This window comes from Phyllosticta citriasiana (genome assembly GCF_038021145.1).
Source record: "Phyllosticta citriasiana strain CBS 120426 chromosome Unknown IWZ02scaffold_4, whole genome shotgun sequence".
Classification (NCBI taxonomy): Eukaryota; Fungi; Ascomycota; class Dothideomycetes; order Botryosphaeriales; family Phyllostictaceae; genus Phyllosticta; species Phyllosticta citriasiana.
The window spans coordinates 1,026,462-1,042,270 of NW_027117281.1; the positions used below are offsets into that span (position 1 = coordinate 1,026,462).

Below are 15,809 nucleotides of genomic sequence, written 5' to 3' on the forward strand. Positions count from 1 at the left end.
TACTACTGTACATGTGTTTCGGTACGGCTTCTTCTGCTCTTGGCTGCTCCTCAACTGCCACCCCCCTCCACTGGTTGCCCCCTTTCGCCGCCCCCAAATTCGATAAGCCACCATTCGCAGCCAACCAGACCCTTTGTGAAACTACTGCCGTTGATGTGGTGGGCGGACTGTACCAGCTCGGCTTAGCTGATGCTTAGCCGCCGTTGTGGGGGATCTGTAGCGCCTGTCCGAATCTGGGACCGATGCTCGATCAGGCGGTCTTCTGCTGGTTTCTGTCATTCAACGTCAGCGCGTCTTGTGCATAGACCGTTGTCTTGCTGTATTTATTGGAGTGTCGTCCGTTGGATTTCTGTTGAAAGAGTACTGTAGGCTAGAAACCCATTTTCTCTCGCTGTGCCATCGAACTGTTAATTTTCAACATCAGACGCGCCGCCCGACGCTGCATTTCGAGCCGCCTTCGCGCCACAATCCAGAAAGGGCGGTCCTGTAATCAATCTTTAGATTCGCTACCTCGACTGGGCAATCAGGGTCGTCTCCCAAGAATGTACCAGAGCATCTCTGGTGGGTCCTCCCTACTTGCATGACGTCGTAGCTATATCAATGTTTTGAACGCCTCAACTATGCCGCCCATCCTGGATATCCTTTCGCCTCTTACTCGGCAATGAGCTTGGTAATCTTGCCAATGGCAATGGTTTGACCCTAGAATAATTAGCTGACAGCCACATCATGTGGGAAGCATCGATTGGTCTTACCTGATCTCTCAGCGTAAAGCGTCCCATCTGCGGGTAGTCCTCGAATCTCTCGACGCAAACACTGCCTGCACCTCCAGTGACAGACAGGCGGGCGATGATGCTCATGCCCTTGGTGGCAAATCCAGGAGGCTTCTTGCTCTTCCTGCCGGTGCCCTTCTCGAGCTTATGCAGCAGGGCGTCAAACGTGACTTCTTCCGTCGCAGAGTGCACGTGAAGAACGCAGTTGAAGCCGGCTGAAAGGATGGACTTGAGGTCGAGCAGAACAATCTGCGCCTCGAACTTGGAGACGCAGTGGACTGGGCGCTTGGGAGAGCAAATGACGAAACCGGGCAGGATGTCTTCTTCTTCGATACCCCTCAAACGAATGCGCACCTGGTCACCGCAAGTGGCGGCCTGGATTTCGTCTTCCGTCTCACCATAAAGAGCAGCAATATCTACTTGCTCACGATTGGGCATCATGAGATACTTGACACCCTTCTTGACGACACCAGCCTCGATCTTGCCCTCGACCATGGTGCCCAAATCCTTGTACTTGGCAGCAATGGGCATCATGAAAGGAGCGTTGAGCTTGCGTTCGAGAGTTTTCATGTTGTCGAGGAATTCGAGGAGTGAGGGTCCGTCGAACCACGGGCAAATGTCCTTGGGAACTCGGTCCTTGATCCCCAGAGTCGTCTGGGCAGAGACGGGCATGAAAGTGAGGTCTGAATATCAGACGTCAGCAAAGTATTAAACGCCTTGAATTATTCTTACCAGTCTTGGGGTTGTAGCCAACACCCTTCAAAAATTGCGTGAGCTTGGAAGTACACTCCTTGTAGCGCTCCTCGCTCCACTCGACTGTGGGGTCGTCCATCTTGTTGACAACGACGACAAGCTTGTTGACGCCCTGAGTCTTGGCAAGCACTGCGTGCTCTCTTGTTTGGCCACCCTTTTCGAAACCGGTCTCGTACTCTCCCTTACGGGCAGAAATGACAAGCACACCAACGTCGGCTTGGGATGCACCGCCAATCATGTTGGGCACGTACGTCTTGTGGCCAGGAGCGTCCAAAATCGAGTAACGGCGCTTCTCAGTCTCGAAGAAACCTCTGCCGACTTCCACAGTCTTGCCCTTCGAGCGTTCCTCCTTGGTCAAATCCAGAGCCCACGACAGGTACCAGGTCTCACGACCAGCTTCCTTGGCCTCCCTCTTGTACTTGTCCATGGTTCTCTCGTCAACCATCCCGGTCGCGTAAAGAATGGAACCTCCCAAAGTAGACTTTCCAGCATCGACGTGGCCCAAGAAAATGACGTTGACGTGCTCTTTGCCGTACATCTCAGCCAAAGTATCTTCGTCAACGTCGGCTGACTGTTCTTGGGCAACCATGTCGGCCTGCTGCTTCGCGGCCTTGATCTCGGCTCTCGTAGGGCTGCTCCTGCCGGTCGATGGGGTGGGCGACGTCTTGCCAGATGCCGCGGGGCCTGCAGCTTCTCCAGTCTTTTCGATGGCCTTGGCTGCGGTGACCTTCTTTCCAGCCTCCGGGGCGCCTTTGTCCTTATCCGCAGCAGCCTTCGCAGCCGATGCGGCGGGCTTGTCGCTGGCGGCGGGGGTACCAATGCTGAGCACCTTGGTCGCGCCGGCCTTTTCCAGCTTCGGAGACTCGCCGCCCACACTGAGCACTTTGGTGCCACCGGTCGATTCAACCTTTGCGCTGCCGTCTCCGCCGATGGACAGCGTCTTGGACTGCTTAGGTGCCTCGGCCGCAGGGGCAGCTGCGGGCTTGGGCGCAGCGGGCTCAGACTTCAAGTCGTCGCCTCTCTTGGCAATCTTTGGGGCCTGGCTTTGTTGCTGTTGGGGCTGGAAGTTTTGCTGCTGGCTATAGCCGCCGTATTGCTGGTTTCCGTAGCCATAGCCCTGCTGGCCATAGCCGTATTGACCATATTGCTGCTGTTGACCATACTGCGGGTATCCTCCGTAGCCTTGTTGCCCACCATAGTATTGTCCGTACTGCTGCTGGTAGCCGCCGTAGGGTTGGAAGGGCTGGCCAGGCGTAAAGGACGCTGCGCCGGGCGTGAAGGATGCGGCGCCGGGTGTGAAGGAGGGTGCGCGCGCAGCGTTGTTGATGTTAATCTGCTGCTGCGCTTGTTGGGCAAGGCTCTCATCCTGAGCGTCCTTGTCGTCTTCCCACGAGTTGAGGTCAGCCATTTTGGCGGTGAAGTGGGGGGATTAAAAAAAAGGGTAGGAAAGGACAGAAGAAATGTCGAGTCACTGGAGGAAGAAGCAGTGACAGAAGAGAAGAGCACGCCTTAAAAGCGTCGAATGACAGAGCCTGGCGACGGAGATTGAATGGCTGGATGCACTCGTCCTTGGGAAGTGCAAGCTTTGGGCTGCAAATGGTGGGGCTTCGACTTCGACGGGATTGAGTGCACGGGCGGCTCAAGGTTCGCTACAACGGTCGGAAGAAATCCGGCTGTGCCAACCTGACTCACTGCCGACTCCGTCCACGCTAAGCCCCATTCGGTCCATGGCCATCACCGCTCCAAACGCTGCTCAGCCATGCAACACTCCGACACAACTGGAGTCTGCCGTTCTGTTTTTCAAAACAGAGGCAGGTCTTTCAGAAAGAGATATACTCCATCAATTCGAAGCCTTGCATTCCGCTGAGGCTCGCATCTGCAACTCTCTCCATCTCCTTTGAATGCCTGTTTGCAACCTCGCTCTTCGCCTATTTCCAACGGTCTGATTCTCATCATGGATATTCTACTTTCCAAGGTTGGTGGTATTCTTATTTTCCATGCTTCCGGCCTTTCCGCTCTTTGTTTCTGATATGTACTTACACCCACCAGGTCACGCAGCAGGCGATGAACTATGCCATCCGCTCTGGCATAGTCATTACGAGTAGCTATGCCATGAAGCAGTGCTCCCGTCTGTTGAAATCTGTCGGCAACATAGAAGACAGACAGGAACTGGCAACTCTCCAGAGGCGTCTGGAGGCCAAGATCAGAATCATTTCCCCCGCTATTGACATGATCGAATTGATTTCCGCCCGTGGCAACACCTCTTTGGAATCTGCCGTCAGCCTGACCAAGTCTCTCCGGTGGGAGATCCAAGCCTTGGGTCAGCGCCTTGCCAAGGCCGCTGGCGAAGAGGAACTACAGCGTCGAGGCAGCTCCCGCGCGCAGTCAAAAGCCTATAATGAAATGGAGCTCAAGTTGATCATTTCGGATATCAGAAAGCTTTTGGAACGCATAGAGGATGCAGTGCCGCTCATTAATCTTGCCATAACGACCTCTGGGGCAAATCTTTCGACTTCGCTGCCAGCCACGGTCTCTCCGTCTAGACTGTTGCAAGCTAGCACTTTCCTTACCGCTGGAGACTCGCAATATTCAGCAATTTCATCGAATGCTGTACAAATCGGTCCAGGTTTCACACTTTCAATGTACATGCTTTTCTCGGGTCACATCCGCCCACACGATGAAGAAGGAATCAGAGAAACCACTTGGAAAGAAGTAATACACAAAGCTCGCGTCAGGCTCATGAGAGTGCCTCTGGATAGGCTGTATGATTTTCCATCATCTACAGTGCAATCTGGCAGACCGACACATTCTAATGGCAGCATTCGGGCTGCAGAAGGCAGAGCGTTCGAATTTGCGTACCAGCTCGTCTTGATTGAAGATCTTGATGACGACCGGGTACATACCTTTGAGGAGGACGAACCGCAGCCAGGTCCGTTCGAAGACGTCAGGCAGGCAGGCATCAGAGAGGTCATTCCCATCCACGAGGTTTCCAAAATCTTCTACGCAGATACTGGCAAAATTCTCAACATTGGGACCGACGGAGAAATCAACAACCCTATCCTCCTCTTGAAACGCGACATACATGCGGTACCACCAAGGCGGATGATGGAACGACAGGCTTCAGAGAATGCTTGGTTCGACGAGGCCGAGCCTGAGAGCGAATCTCCAAGCGCAGCAGGGGAAGACGAGCAATCAGAAATAGACGCACAACTCCTCCGCGAGTCAAGAGCCCCAGAATCAGAGCCTTCACCAGAGACCTCCGCACCACCGCTTGAACACTGGCGCCTGCCACCGGATCTCGACCTGGAGTGGATGGCCTTTGAGGTCTACTCGGAAGAGCCAGATTCAGACAACGAAGACTTGGACGAGACCGAAATCCCATCTTCCAGCACAGGCACGGACACCGCGGAACCCAACCGCTCCTCATCGCTCGACCCGCGTCTGACAGCCGGCATGTCCAACCTCGACCTGCGCACGCCTTCTCCCAGCCCAGCAAGACCCACTCAGTCCTCACCACCACCAACGGCCATGACGAAACGACGTCCAACCACATCTCCTTATCCTCAATCCACACCGCCGAGCGCCGTGCCCGGCCTTCCGCCCATCAAGACCTCGCTCTCCCTCCTCGAAATGCTGATCCGCCTGACGGCACTGCAGCAATTCCAGCAAAACAGCCACCTCTCGATCCCAGATGAACTCCTCACCTTCTTCCTTTCGGAGAGTAGCACCGTCGGCGCGGGTAACGACGCCGATCTCCGCAAGCGCGTCCGCCGCGAAGCCACGCGCCGCGTTGGCTTTGACCCTTACGACGAGAGCCCCATCAAGCGCCGCGGCGAGGAGTACCTCGTCGAGCACGCCGCTGTCGCAGACTACGACGCCAGCTCGCCGGGCCGCGGCTATTCGCGCCAGACGACGCCGTATGGTGCTGAAATTGCGTCCGATCCTCCTTACCCGTATCCAAGCAGTGCGGCGACGTCCCGGCCGAGTCCTTCGCCGCGGCGTCCCGTCGCCGGCTCGTCTGCTTCCTTGTCGTCGAGTGCGTCGTTGCCGCATCGAGACGTTCCACTGCCGAGCAGGGAGAGGGATGTCGGACAAGGTGCCAGTCCAAGCCCGCTGCTGCGCAAGGCCACACGCCCTGTCGCTAGCACTCGTGGTAGTCAATCTCGTGGGCAGGTTGCTGGCCATGGACGACACCCTGAGACACTGCCGGAATCAGGCTCGGTTTGAGAGCTCGGTCTGTCGGGATGTCAATGTGTTTATTTGGTGTAGCTCAAGAGATGGAGAGAATGGGGCGCCTTCTGTGTTTGCTGGTTAGCATGGGCGTTTGCATCAATGGGCGTTGTTGAATTTGACTCTCCAGTCGGCTTGCTGGATAGGTTCATGGCATATAAAAGATATATCGGAGCTGTCGTCTGATCAGAGAGTTGTCCAAGTGAGACTGGAATTTTAGTAAGACACATGGGGCCCAACCCTCCCCGTCGGGCCAAGTTGTGGCTCTCGTTCAACTTCAAACGTAGCAAGCCTATTGAGGGCGTGAGCGGTGGGGAACATGGGAAGGCACCATATAACTTCAAACGTAGCCGTCCTATTGAGAGCAGAGCCAACATCTTTCCTAAAGCGGACAACTGTTGGTTTGCGCAACTTCGAACGTAGCGGTCCTATTGACAGTTGGCAACCATTGCCCTTTCTGTCCATAGAAGGCCATGGAAGCTTCCACGCAACTTCAAACGTGGCAATCCTATTGAGAGTCCATTGAGGAACTTTTCATGGCATTCGGCTTGCAACATTGAACGTAGCAAGCTTATTGAGGAGACAGTTGTCGCCCATTACCCTTTTTTGGCCACAGAAGACCGTAGAAGTTTCAACGCAACTTCGAACATAGCAATCCTATTGAGGGCCTGTTGAGGAACCAGTGTTGGCAGGCGACTTATAACTTCAAACGTAGCAAGCTTATTGAGAGTAGAGCCAACCTCTTTCCTAAAGCGGACAACGGTTGCGTTTGCGCATTTTCAAACGTAGTAGTCCTATTGAGAGTTGGCGCCAACTTTCCTATAGAAGGTCATGGAAGCTTCTGCGCGACTTCAAACGTAGCAGTATTGAGAGCCCAATGAGAATCTTGTTATGGTAGGCGGCTTACAACTTTGAACGTAGTAAGCTTATTGAGGACTCGGCTACTTGTAGATCGTCTGTGGAAACGAGACACATTGCTGTCCCATCTTTTCGATTCCAGACGTTGATGTCTCAAAAGTGCTTGCTGCTCCTACAGATTTCACATTAGGGAAGCATCTGTTTGGGGCCTCACATAAGTCAGCTCAGTGCTTCGGCGGCTCACCAAAGACATTGAGGCCACACATCACGCGCAACTTCAACCATCGACAAATTCAATTCATCCATCGCATTGTTGACGTTGCTCATACCGAACAGACAACACCAGCAAACACGCCTCGTACCCCGCCGGCATCGCAGTTTCCTATCCGTCTGCGCGCGTGGCAGAATCCTTACTGCCATGCAGTGCATGCGATCCGCGCGGCCCATCCCATCATCCATGCCCGTCCATCCCTAAGAACGCCGCCCTCCATGTTGATGATCGAGGTGGAACTAGCAAGAGCAGTCTCGTACAAGCTCCCAATTTCAAACCCAAGCAGAGAATCCCAAAGAAGAGAAAAGAAGGAACAAAACAAAGTCCGGTTCGTCAGGTTAAAGTTGAGTAGCAGGCGGAGTCCTATTCCCAGTCCTCCTCGTCGCTCTCCTCGGCGGCCGTACGCTTGGCCTCCTTGGGGCTACCGGGCCCGCGGCTCGTGGCACCGCTGACAACGTCATAGCTGGCGTCGCTGTCGGGCTGGGAGCGCTCGTCGCTAAGTTTGCGCGCATCTCCCTTGGCCGTCTCGGCCGCCGAAGGCTTGAGCGTGTCTTTGGAGTTGGAAAGACCCGCTTCCGGAGAAGAGTTGTTGGCAGTTGATTTTTCGGCTTCGTCGTCCGAATCGTCGTCCCATCCGACCTCTTCCTCGTCCACCCGAGAAGCAGAGGCTATACCTACGTGTAAGCAATGACGGAAACCAACCGATTTGAGGTGTACGTACCCTTCAGCATCTCCCTGCGACGCTGCTCCTCGCTCTCAATCACATGTCTGAGGAAGTAGTAGCGAGTCCAGAACGGCTTGTACTCGACCTTGTCCGGGACCAAGGCCTCCATTGATTTCCTTAATTCGGGATACTTTTCGAGGTCCTTTGTGATATCCGCTGTCTTCTTGTCAATGTCAAAATTCTTGGTCCAGGCATCCCATTCTGGGCTTTCCGGGTCCTTTGCGAAGCCATCCAAATTGGAGTGGATCACATGCAGTTGCGCGTCGAAACGAGTGGTGTGGATGATCCGCTTTCCATCGGCATCTTTGCTCTCGAAAAGCACCTTTGACTGCGAGCCGTCCGCGGGGCTTCCATCCTCTGGCGGCGCAATGGTCACGGCATCGCGCAAAAAGTTGCGAATATTGGTTCCAAATTTAAGCAGAGCCTCGTCGGCCGCATCTTCGGCGCGTTGAATATCCTTAAGCCTCTTGGCCCCCTCGAAACGCAAGCGCGAAAGCATGCCTTCAGCCTCCTTGACAATATCGGCGGGAAGAGATTCGGAGCGTTCTGCATTTTCGGTTGCGGGGTTTGCAGTCGCGGCGGCGTTGACTTCGACAGTGTTGCCGTCCTTGTCTGTGACTGTGGTCTTGGAGGACGAGTCGGCCTCTGGGAGCTGCACTTGAGGCAACGATGTAGAGATGTTGCGAGTGTGGGTAGTAATGGTAGAGCGCAGGCCAGTGAGACCTTGGTTGGCTTGTTCTACAAAGGGTTGTGACTGCTGGCGCGCAGTCTCGTAGTATGTCTCTCCCTGTGGTGGATGGCAATTAGTACGTGTTTAGCTGGCAACAGAGGCCACGCATTGCTTGCCTGCTTCTTGACGGTGCCCCAAAGGCCGCCGAGCCGAGCAGCCCATGGGCTGTTCGAAATGGCTTTGTAGGCCTCTTGGACTTCGGTGTTGAAGTCATTTTGCTTTGGCTTCTCCTTGGCTTGGTCTTGCTTTTTGGGGCGCTCGTCGTCGGGGAAGCTCTCCTCCTGGATGTGGTCGTATGCGACGTCCATGGCGAGGCGTGGGGCGGTGGGAAGCTGCTGCGGCACTCGCGACAAGAGACAAGATGGGGGCGATTCGTATTGGCGTGGGCGCAGGCCTTCTGAGGGGTGAGCGGTGCGACTGGATGGTCGCTTGCGTCTCTACAGGAGCAGCGGAAGTGATGACGGCACGGAGACGGGTTGATCGGGATACGGTTCCTGGTTGGGTCGGCGGCGCAGCGGCGGCGGCGGCGGGGGCTCCCGCTCGAGCAGCCGCATTCGGCGAGCCGACGACACAGTCGCGAAACGCATTGTTGACCCCTCATTGATCAAATAAATTATTATCTAGATTTGCGCGATCCTCTCCAAAGCAAAACTCCCTTTTCTTTCCGTCTATAGTGCCCCATTGAAGTCACAGCCACACCAACTATGCCGTATGACGCCGGAAACGCCTTGCTTATTCACATGGTCGCAGAAATGCAGAACCGCACGTCTTGATTCAACGCTTCTTCTTGCTCACCACCTTGGTAAAACCGTCTTCGTCGACTTCGGGCTCGGGCTTTTCTCTGGGCGCTGCAGGAACAAGTTGCGGCGCGTCCTCCATGGTCGCATCTTCGTCCTCGTCTTCGTTGTCGTCGCTGCTGTCGCTTTCATCGCCGACACCGCCCTTTTGAACGACCTGAATGTTGCCTAGATTCGGTCCCTTGCCCCTCCTCTCTTGCCATCTGCGCTCCATGGCATCGACCGTGTCGAACTTGCCTTGGGCGACCTCGTCCTTGAGTTTGATAATTGTGGTGGCGACCAAAACTTCGCTTTCGTCTTCTAAGCGTACCTCGAATTCGTCTTCCATGACCTGCAGCAGAACGGTCTCGATGTCGAGCTGGTCGGTTTCGGGGTTGTTTTCAAAAATCTCTTGGATGGCTGCGGCGAGCCAGTCACGCTTGTCGGCGCCATCTGGGCCTCCGAACTGACTCTGGATGGCAACGGTGAGGGCAGGCCATGCCTGCAGAGCAAACCAGATGCCCTGACCGAAACGCTCGGACTTGAGTTGCTGCGCTGCGAGGAGATCAGACGACCGTGCGCGGCCAAGGTGCGGAAACGAGACGGGACGTACCTGCACTCGAGCCGGAGGCAACAGAATCAGGGCCGTTAGTGTTGGAGGCCGACATGGCAAAGGCCGCGGTGGTGGGGGGGGAGAGCGAGTGGTGGTGGTGCAAATTGAAGGTTGGGCACAGAGATTTCCCACGCACCGGTCCTGGGCCTGCAGGCAATGACGTCGGCTGGCGCGAGCGCTGGACCCTCCCGAGAGTCGCCGCCTGAGCCTGAGCCACATCAAATCCAACTTCCCCAGACTTGTCCTGCGCTCGTCCCACAGCCCCTATCTGCGCGGCACAGTCGCTATCCTATCGCCTCTCCTCTCCTATATCCTTCTTGACGCTCCTTTGCCTTTTTCGTTCGTCCTATTCGGCCGTCGACCATGATCCCCATCTGATTGCTGCATCTCCAAAACCTGCCCTCTTGTTGCGCTCTCTCTTTTCTTCTTCTCCCTTGATTTCTAAGACACCAACCATGGTCCTGAATACCTTGACCGTTGCCGCTGCTGTCACACCAACTGTTATCGAGACTTACTTTTCCCACGTAAGCCGCCCATCCGCAGCCAGAAGCTGCTGCACCTACTTACTGGGAGCTTCCAGTACTTGAATCGCAAGCCTCTTCAAGGAAAGCCAACCGCATATATTGGCTATCACGAAGGACTACAGCTTGTCCGTCAATTCTTGCACTATGCTGCCGATCACACCGTCGAGGAAGTCCAGGCATTTACTCAGCAATGGGTGCCAGTTCCAGCCTGGGTCAAGGCAGACGATGTAACCATTCCACTGGACTTTTTGACCCGCGCTGCCGATCTCCTCCAGACACAATTGAGTCCCGATGGAATCGAGAGGGTCGGTGGTAAGACATGGTGGCAGTGGCGCGGCGAGAACACCGAGTTCAGGGCTGAGTGGATCGAGATGCGAAAAGATTACTCTGAGCGCAAGGCTGCACAAGATCCAAAGGGGCAGAGGATAATCTTATACATTCATGGCGGCGCGTATTACTTTGGAAGCGTTGACGAGCACCGATACCAAATGCAAAGACACGCCCGGAAGTTGAAGGCCCGAATTTTCGCTCCGAGATATCGACTATCGCCACAATTCCCGTTTCCTTGCGGCATACACGACGCTATTGCAGCATACCTTTATCTGCTGCAGGATCACCATCCATCCACCATCCTCGTAGCCGGCGACTCGGCGGGTGGTGGAATGGCATTGTCTCTCCTCGTTACACTTCGCGATCAGGGGATTCCTCTCCCAGCTGGTGGCATTCTGCTCTCTCCTTGGGTCGACCTCACACACTCGTTTCCAAGTCTTCTCGGTGACGGGAAGCTCGATTACATCCCGTCTCACGGATTCTCTCACAAGCCGTCAATGGCTTGGCCACCTCCCAACGCGGACGATTTGGAAGCCATCAAAAAGGGTTCCATTGAGCTGAACGCCGCTTCGCGCAAGAATAAGACTGGAACGGTCAAAGACACAAAGGAGGAAGGAGAGAATCGTGCTCGGGGCTATTCCATTGAAAAGCAGGTGGACGGACAGGCTCCAGATCCGCTCGATCCCAACACCAAGGCGGCTGGATCATCTTTCGCCCTGCCACCGCCAAACCTCACAGTCACTATCGATGGCAAGCTCATCACGATCAAGGACCAGATTCAGCTTTATGCGGCTAACCATTTGCTCAATCACCCTCTTGTCTCTCCTGTTCTACAACCGACTTTGGGTGGCCTTCCGCCGCTGTTGATTCAGGTTGGAGGGGGAGAGCTTCTACACGACGAGCAAGTGTACCTTGCGCACAAGGCCGCTGCTCCCATGAACTACTTGCCTGACCTATCGCACTTGACGCCGGAAGAGCAAGAGAGGGTCAAAGAAGAAGCCGATCGATACCCACCGACGGACGTTAAGCTGGAGGTCTGGGATGATCTTTGTCATGTTCCACATACCCTCAGTTTCACACGCCCGGCAAAATTGATGTACAGGTCCGTGGCTCATTTTGGAGCCTGGGCCCTTGCACGAGCCCAGAAGAAGCCTATCGACATCTTGGACGACGAAGAGGTATCTGACATTGGCGAGTCTCCAGAGCCTAGTCCTGAGAGGCCCGTCGTCAGTAGCTCCACCGAGCCGCTACAGCCAGATGGTACCAATACGGACGGCAGAGATATAATTGGTCGCGCAGGAGACCCTCTACCACCATTCGAGCACCACATGATACGACAACGAATAGACAGACAGGGCAGGACACGTGCAATGGAGCCTCCGGAAAATATCCATCTCCTTCAAATATCTCCAACCGAGATTGGAATCATCAAGGAAGGACCTGTGAGAAAGTGGATGAACGTGCAAGAGCGCTGTACGAAGAAATTCGAAAAAGAGAAGCGCGCAGTGCAAAGCCGAAGAATCGAAGAGATGGCCGCCGGCTACGAAGGTTTTGATGGAGAAACCCCACCGCCTACAGCCCTTGCGGGGCGCCGGCTGAAAGATAAAGACCTGCCACGGATCAAGAAGGTCAAAGGTTGGGGTCTTGCCATGTGGAGCGGTTGGGGCAGTAAACACGACCAAGCGACCATTCGACGCGAAACACGCGCCGACTCGATCGAGGAGGCGGCCGTGGCGCCTGATGGTGCTACTGATGCCAAAGCTCGACCCAGATCAGTCAGCATGAGCAGCAAGAAGAAAGGTAGACGCCTGACCGTCGATAGCCGCCCACGTTCCCGCCGTCGCACGGTAACGGACGAGGGTCAAACAGGCTCAAACACATGGCATCCAGCATCGACCGAAGGAATGCTCTCGGATCAGCTTCCCACGGCGTCCTCTCCTCCTCCTATTCTCTCTCTCCCGGTATCGGCGTCTTACCCTGAGACTGGCTCCATTGCTGCCACAATCTCCACTCGCGCTCGTGACCCCGACACTGCCTTCTCGTCCCCTATCCCTAGTCCTAGGCTGAGCACCTCGGATGCCCAGCAGCCTCTCATTGTGATGTCAGAGGACGCTGATGCTGCCCCGACCATTATCCCTCCTAGCAACAACACAAGCAGCCGACCAACTTGCGAAGGCATCGCGTACCCATTCAAACTGCAAGTGGGTAACCACAAGCCGAATCCGAGCACGACAACCCTCATGAGCTTCCAGAGCAGCATGCGGGAGAAAGATGCCGATAGTCATGGTGTAGAGACGAAGACGAATGGCCCCAGAGCCTCAGTATTGAAAGAAGACGAGGGGAAGGAAGCAGTCGAAGAAGAAATGGACAGAGAAAAGCATGACGCTGCGCAACTTCAAGAGGTCGAGAACAAGACTGGGGAGAAGCAGGACGCAGCGAAGAGTCAAGACACCGAGAAAAAGGTCGAACGACCGGAGCCCGAGCGTTTTACAACTGCTGCGGAATTTTAAGACGGCGTGGGATCCGTCAATTCATTGCCATGGCGCGTGGGAACCATCTACTTCATCACTGTAATAGTTTTTCACTTGTTTTGTCGCAGCATTTTCACAGAATCACTCCTGTTGCATCTTTCACTATACCCTCTGAGTTCGTTCGTTTTTCTTGCAGCTGGACTTGGCTTTTTTGCGTGTCATAATTGTATCGCCTTTCTTGCTGTTTGATCTACAGCTAACCTCTACTATGTGTGTCCTGATTTGCTGTAGATGGAGGCATTCCTCAACCTTCACGGGCAACTAATAGGAATCATCCAAGCTGCCCTCCTGGATTCAAGTACTTGGAAACACTGAAACTTTCAAAGTTTGCGGAAACCCACGACAGTGCAAGCCTCGCCTGGAGTGAGGTACCTACCCTTCCCCTAGGCTCTTTCAAATATTCTTTGGCCAATTGCAGCGTCTCGCTGCAAGTTTGATCGTCTGATTTCAGTGCGGAGGTGGACGTGGATCCTTGTCGATGTCGTTGTCTTTATCTTCACTGCTGTTGGCATGTCTGGTTGACTACATGTAGTTGACTGGATCTCCGAAGAAAAACGTGGCCTTGCTGCTGCAATTGCCTTCCAGCTACCTATCTACTAATTGCCGCTGCTTTTGCAAATTGAGCATGCAAGATGAATGGGTGATGTGGGGGAAGGAAGCACTGGCATGAACTAACGCTTTTGATATGCATTGAAGGCTTCACTTAATGATTAGAGGTCGCATATCTTCACACAACAACCGCGTATCGCCGTCTATTTCCAACATTTTTCTTACATTTAGAACAGTCCGAGCTTCTTCTGAACCAAGGAAAGTACGACGCATAGAGGAGTTCGATTGTCCTTTGACATAACCACGTCAAACATGACGCCCACCGCTTTCTCTTCCTCCTCCAAGCTCTCAGCGACAACCCAACAGGGAGCCAGTCAAACAAACAACCTACCCACGACATCAGCCATCGCAACCCCCAAAAAAGACTAGATACCTACCCTCGAATCTCGAACTCGAACTCCACCATCCTTCCGTTCTTTCCTTTTCCCTCCATCCTGCACGTGCTTCCTACCCTCCCTTATCCTCCCCACCAACCAATAGCACCCAGCCACCGCAACTTCAAACGTAGCGCGCAACGTGGTATTCGCGTGTGCGGTGTACTACACTGGTAGCGAGGCTTTCGATTGGCAAGTAGAGCAGGCGAGAGAAGCAAGGCAAGCGGGATGCTTTTTGCATGTGCGTCTGCTCCTCCTTTTTTCAGAAGAGCGGCGAGTGAGTGGCTAGTGAAAGGCATGGAAGACGAGGCGAGATCTGCAACTTTGAATGGAGGGGAAATGGTGATAGTGCTGATCGAGGCAAGGCTTTGGTACTAGCTGGTTTACACGTAGAATGGGAAATGTGGGTTCGTAGAGCGGCGGTGGTGGAATGGAAGGCAGGAGGAAGGAGGGAGGGAGCACGAGGGATGCTGCGGTGATCCAGATGTTGAATAGTAAGTGAATGCTCCCATGGCGCAGGCGAACCAAATAAAGGGTACTTCAGGAGAGCATGAGGGGCAGCGTGATGGGATGGTGTTTTGGAACGGTGAAAAAAGCGTTGGATGGCGAAGAAATGGCAAGTGTATTCAACGATAGCTGCAATGGATTAATGGATTGATTGGACTTTGAAAGTGGCAGACGGCACTACAAGCGAATCTGTGGTTAAAGTGCTCACCAAGATCTTCTGTCTGCTTGTCTGTTTGTTTGAATGTTCTTCTGACGCCGGCGAAGAGAGTGGCGCAGTTGCTCGTGAGGTCAAGATGTTGTGTGGTGTGCCATGGTTGCGTGGGGGTGAAAATAGGGAGATGGACCATTCCTCAGTCACCTGGAGGTGCAGAGATGGAGTCTGGGCTGTATGCACTGTATAAGACTTAAGATGACCTTCTCCGATTCTCTTTTCCTCTCTCCTTTTTAATTGTTCTCTTCTCCTCTCTCTCCATTTTCCTTTCCCTTCACATCACATCGTGCTCTTCTTTCCTCCGTCCATCAATCAAAGCAACTCTGCCGACTCAAACACCATCACTTCCTCCTCACGCACATCCGATTAAACGAATTGATGACGCAGCACTCGCACAACAAGAACAACTTCAAACGTCGCAAATATTAGCGTACCGCAAAAAAAGAAGAAAAAGGCTGCTCCCACTGGGGCGTTGCCGCCGCAAAGAAACATGTCTTTGGCACAGGCAGCCAACTCAGGGACCAACTAATCTCTCCCCGCAGATCTTCGTTAGCGCAAGCAAATGCGCCTATACAGAAGAACATCCGCAGCACAACTTCAAACGTCGCACTGGCTGGCGCATCCGGAAAAGGTTGGACGAAAGGAGTGGGTGTGTGTGCTGTTGGGTGTCTCTGGTGCGGCGAGAAAACATCCATGCTAACATCCTGCGGTTGGTACGGCCACCAACTCAACGACCAACCGACCAACAAACCAACCAGTCTCTCCTCTCCTCCACACATCACCAACATAGTCATCCATCAAAACACGTCGATTTACCACTACTCACACAACTTCAAACGTCGCAGAAACTAGCGCATCCGAAAAAGGCTCTGCAAGTGAGGCCCTGCCGTAGATGGTGTGTGTTGCGGCTGCAAAGAAAGACGGACCGACCGCACCGTTGTATAGTAGTACAGTATGTACCGTCAACACCACGACCAGTCCGTCTCTCAGGTCCCTTG

General features: G+C 54.1%; 5 protein-coding genes across 5 annotated transcripts; 2 read left to right on the forward strand and 3 right to left on the reverse strand.

The window, feature by feature from the left end:
• Positions 1-264: 264 nt before the first annotated feature.
• IWZ02DRAFT_206684 (P-loop containing nucleoside triphosphate hydrolase protein) lies at positions 265-3,142 on the reverse strand. The gene is made up of 3 exons (XM_066762651.1): positions 1,503-3,142; positions 753-1,453; positions 265-699 (listed from the first exon to the last, which is right to left on the reverse strand). Exons 1-3 carry the CDS (start codon positions 2,929-2,931, stop codon positions 652-654), a joined length of 2,178 nt encoding a protein of 725 aa, XP_066624570.1. The 5' UTR covers positions 2,932-3,142; the 3' UTR covers positions 265-651.
• Positions 3,143-3,277: 135 nt separating this feature from the next.
• Positions 3,278-6,147, forward strand: IWZ02DRAFT_416562 (RanGTP-binding protein-domain-containing protein). Its single transcript, XM_066765787.1, has 2 exons — positions 3,278-3,498; positions 3,573-6,147. The coding sequence occupies exons 1-2, from the start codon at positions 3,478-3,480 to the stop codon at positions 5,748-5,750; spliced, it is 2,199 nt and encodes a 732-aa protein (XP_066624571.1). The 5' UTR covers positions 3,278-3,477; the 3' UTR covers positions 5,751-6,147.
• Positions 6,148-6,887: 740 nt separating this feature from the next.
• Positions 6,888-8,826, reverse strand: IWZ02DRAFT_446658 (uncharacterized protein). The gene is made up of 3 exons (XM_066767238.1): positions 8,453-8,826; positions 7,604-8,393; positions 6,888-7,550 (listed from the first exon to the last, which is right to left on the reverse strand). The coding sequence occupies exons 1-3, from the start codon at positions 8,642-8,644 to the stop codon at positions 7,246-7,248; spliced, it is 1,287 nt and encodes a 428-aa protein (XP_066624572.1). The 5' UTR covers positions 8,645-8,826; the 3' UTR covers positions 6,888-7,245.
• A 99-nt stretch (positions 8,827-8,925) lies between these two features.
• On the reverse strand, positions 8,926-9,842 carry IWZ02DRAFT_446660 (pre-rRNA-processing protein TSR2). The gene is made up of 2 exons (XM_066767239.1): positions 9,726-9,842; positions 8,926-9,667 (listed from the first exon to the last, which is right to left on the reverse strand). The coding sequence occupies exons 1-2, from the start codon at positions 9,778-9,780 to the stop codon at positions 9,111-9,113; spliced, it is 612 nt and encodes a 203-aa protein (XP_066624573.1). The 5' UTR covers positions 9,781-9,842; the 3' UTR covers positions 8,926-9,110.
• On the forward strand, positions 9,843-13,089 carry IWZ02DRAFT_474314 (uncharacterized protein; the record flags this gene model as incomplete). The annotated part of the gene is made up of 3 exons (XM_066768995.1): positions 9,843-10,249; positions 10,306-12,439; positions 12,470-13,089. The coding sequence occupies exons 1-3, from the start codon at positions 10,181-10,183 to the stop codon at positions 13,087-13,089; spliced, it is 2,823 nt and encodes a 940-aa protein (XP_066624574.1). The 5' UTR covers positions 9,843-10,180.
• Positions 13,090-15,809: the final 2,720 nt, after the last annotated feature.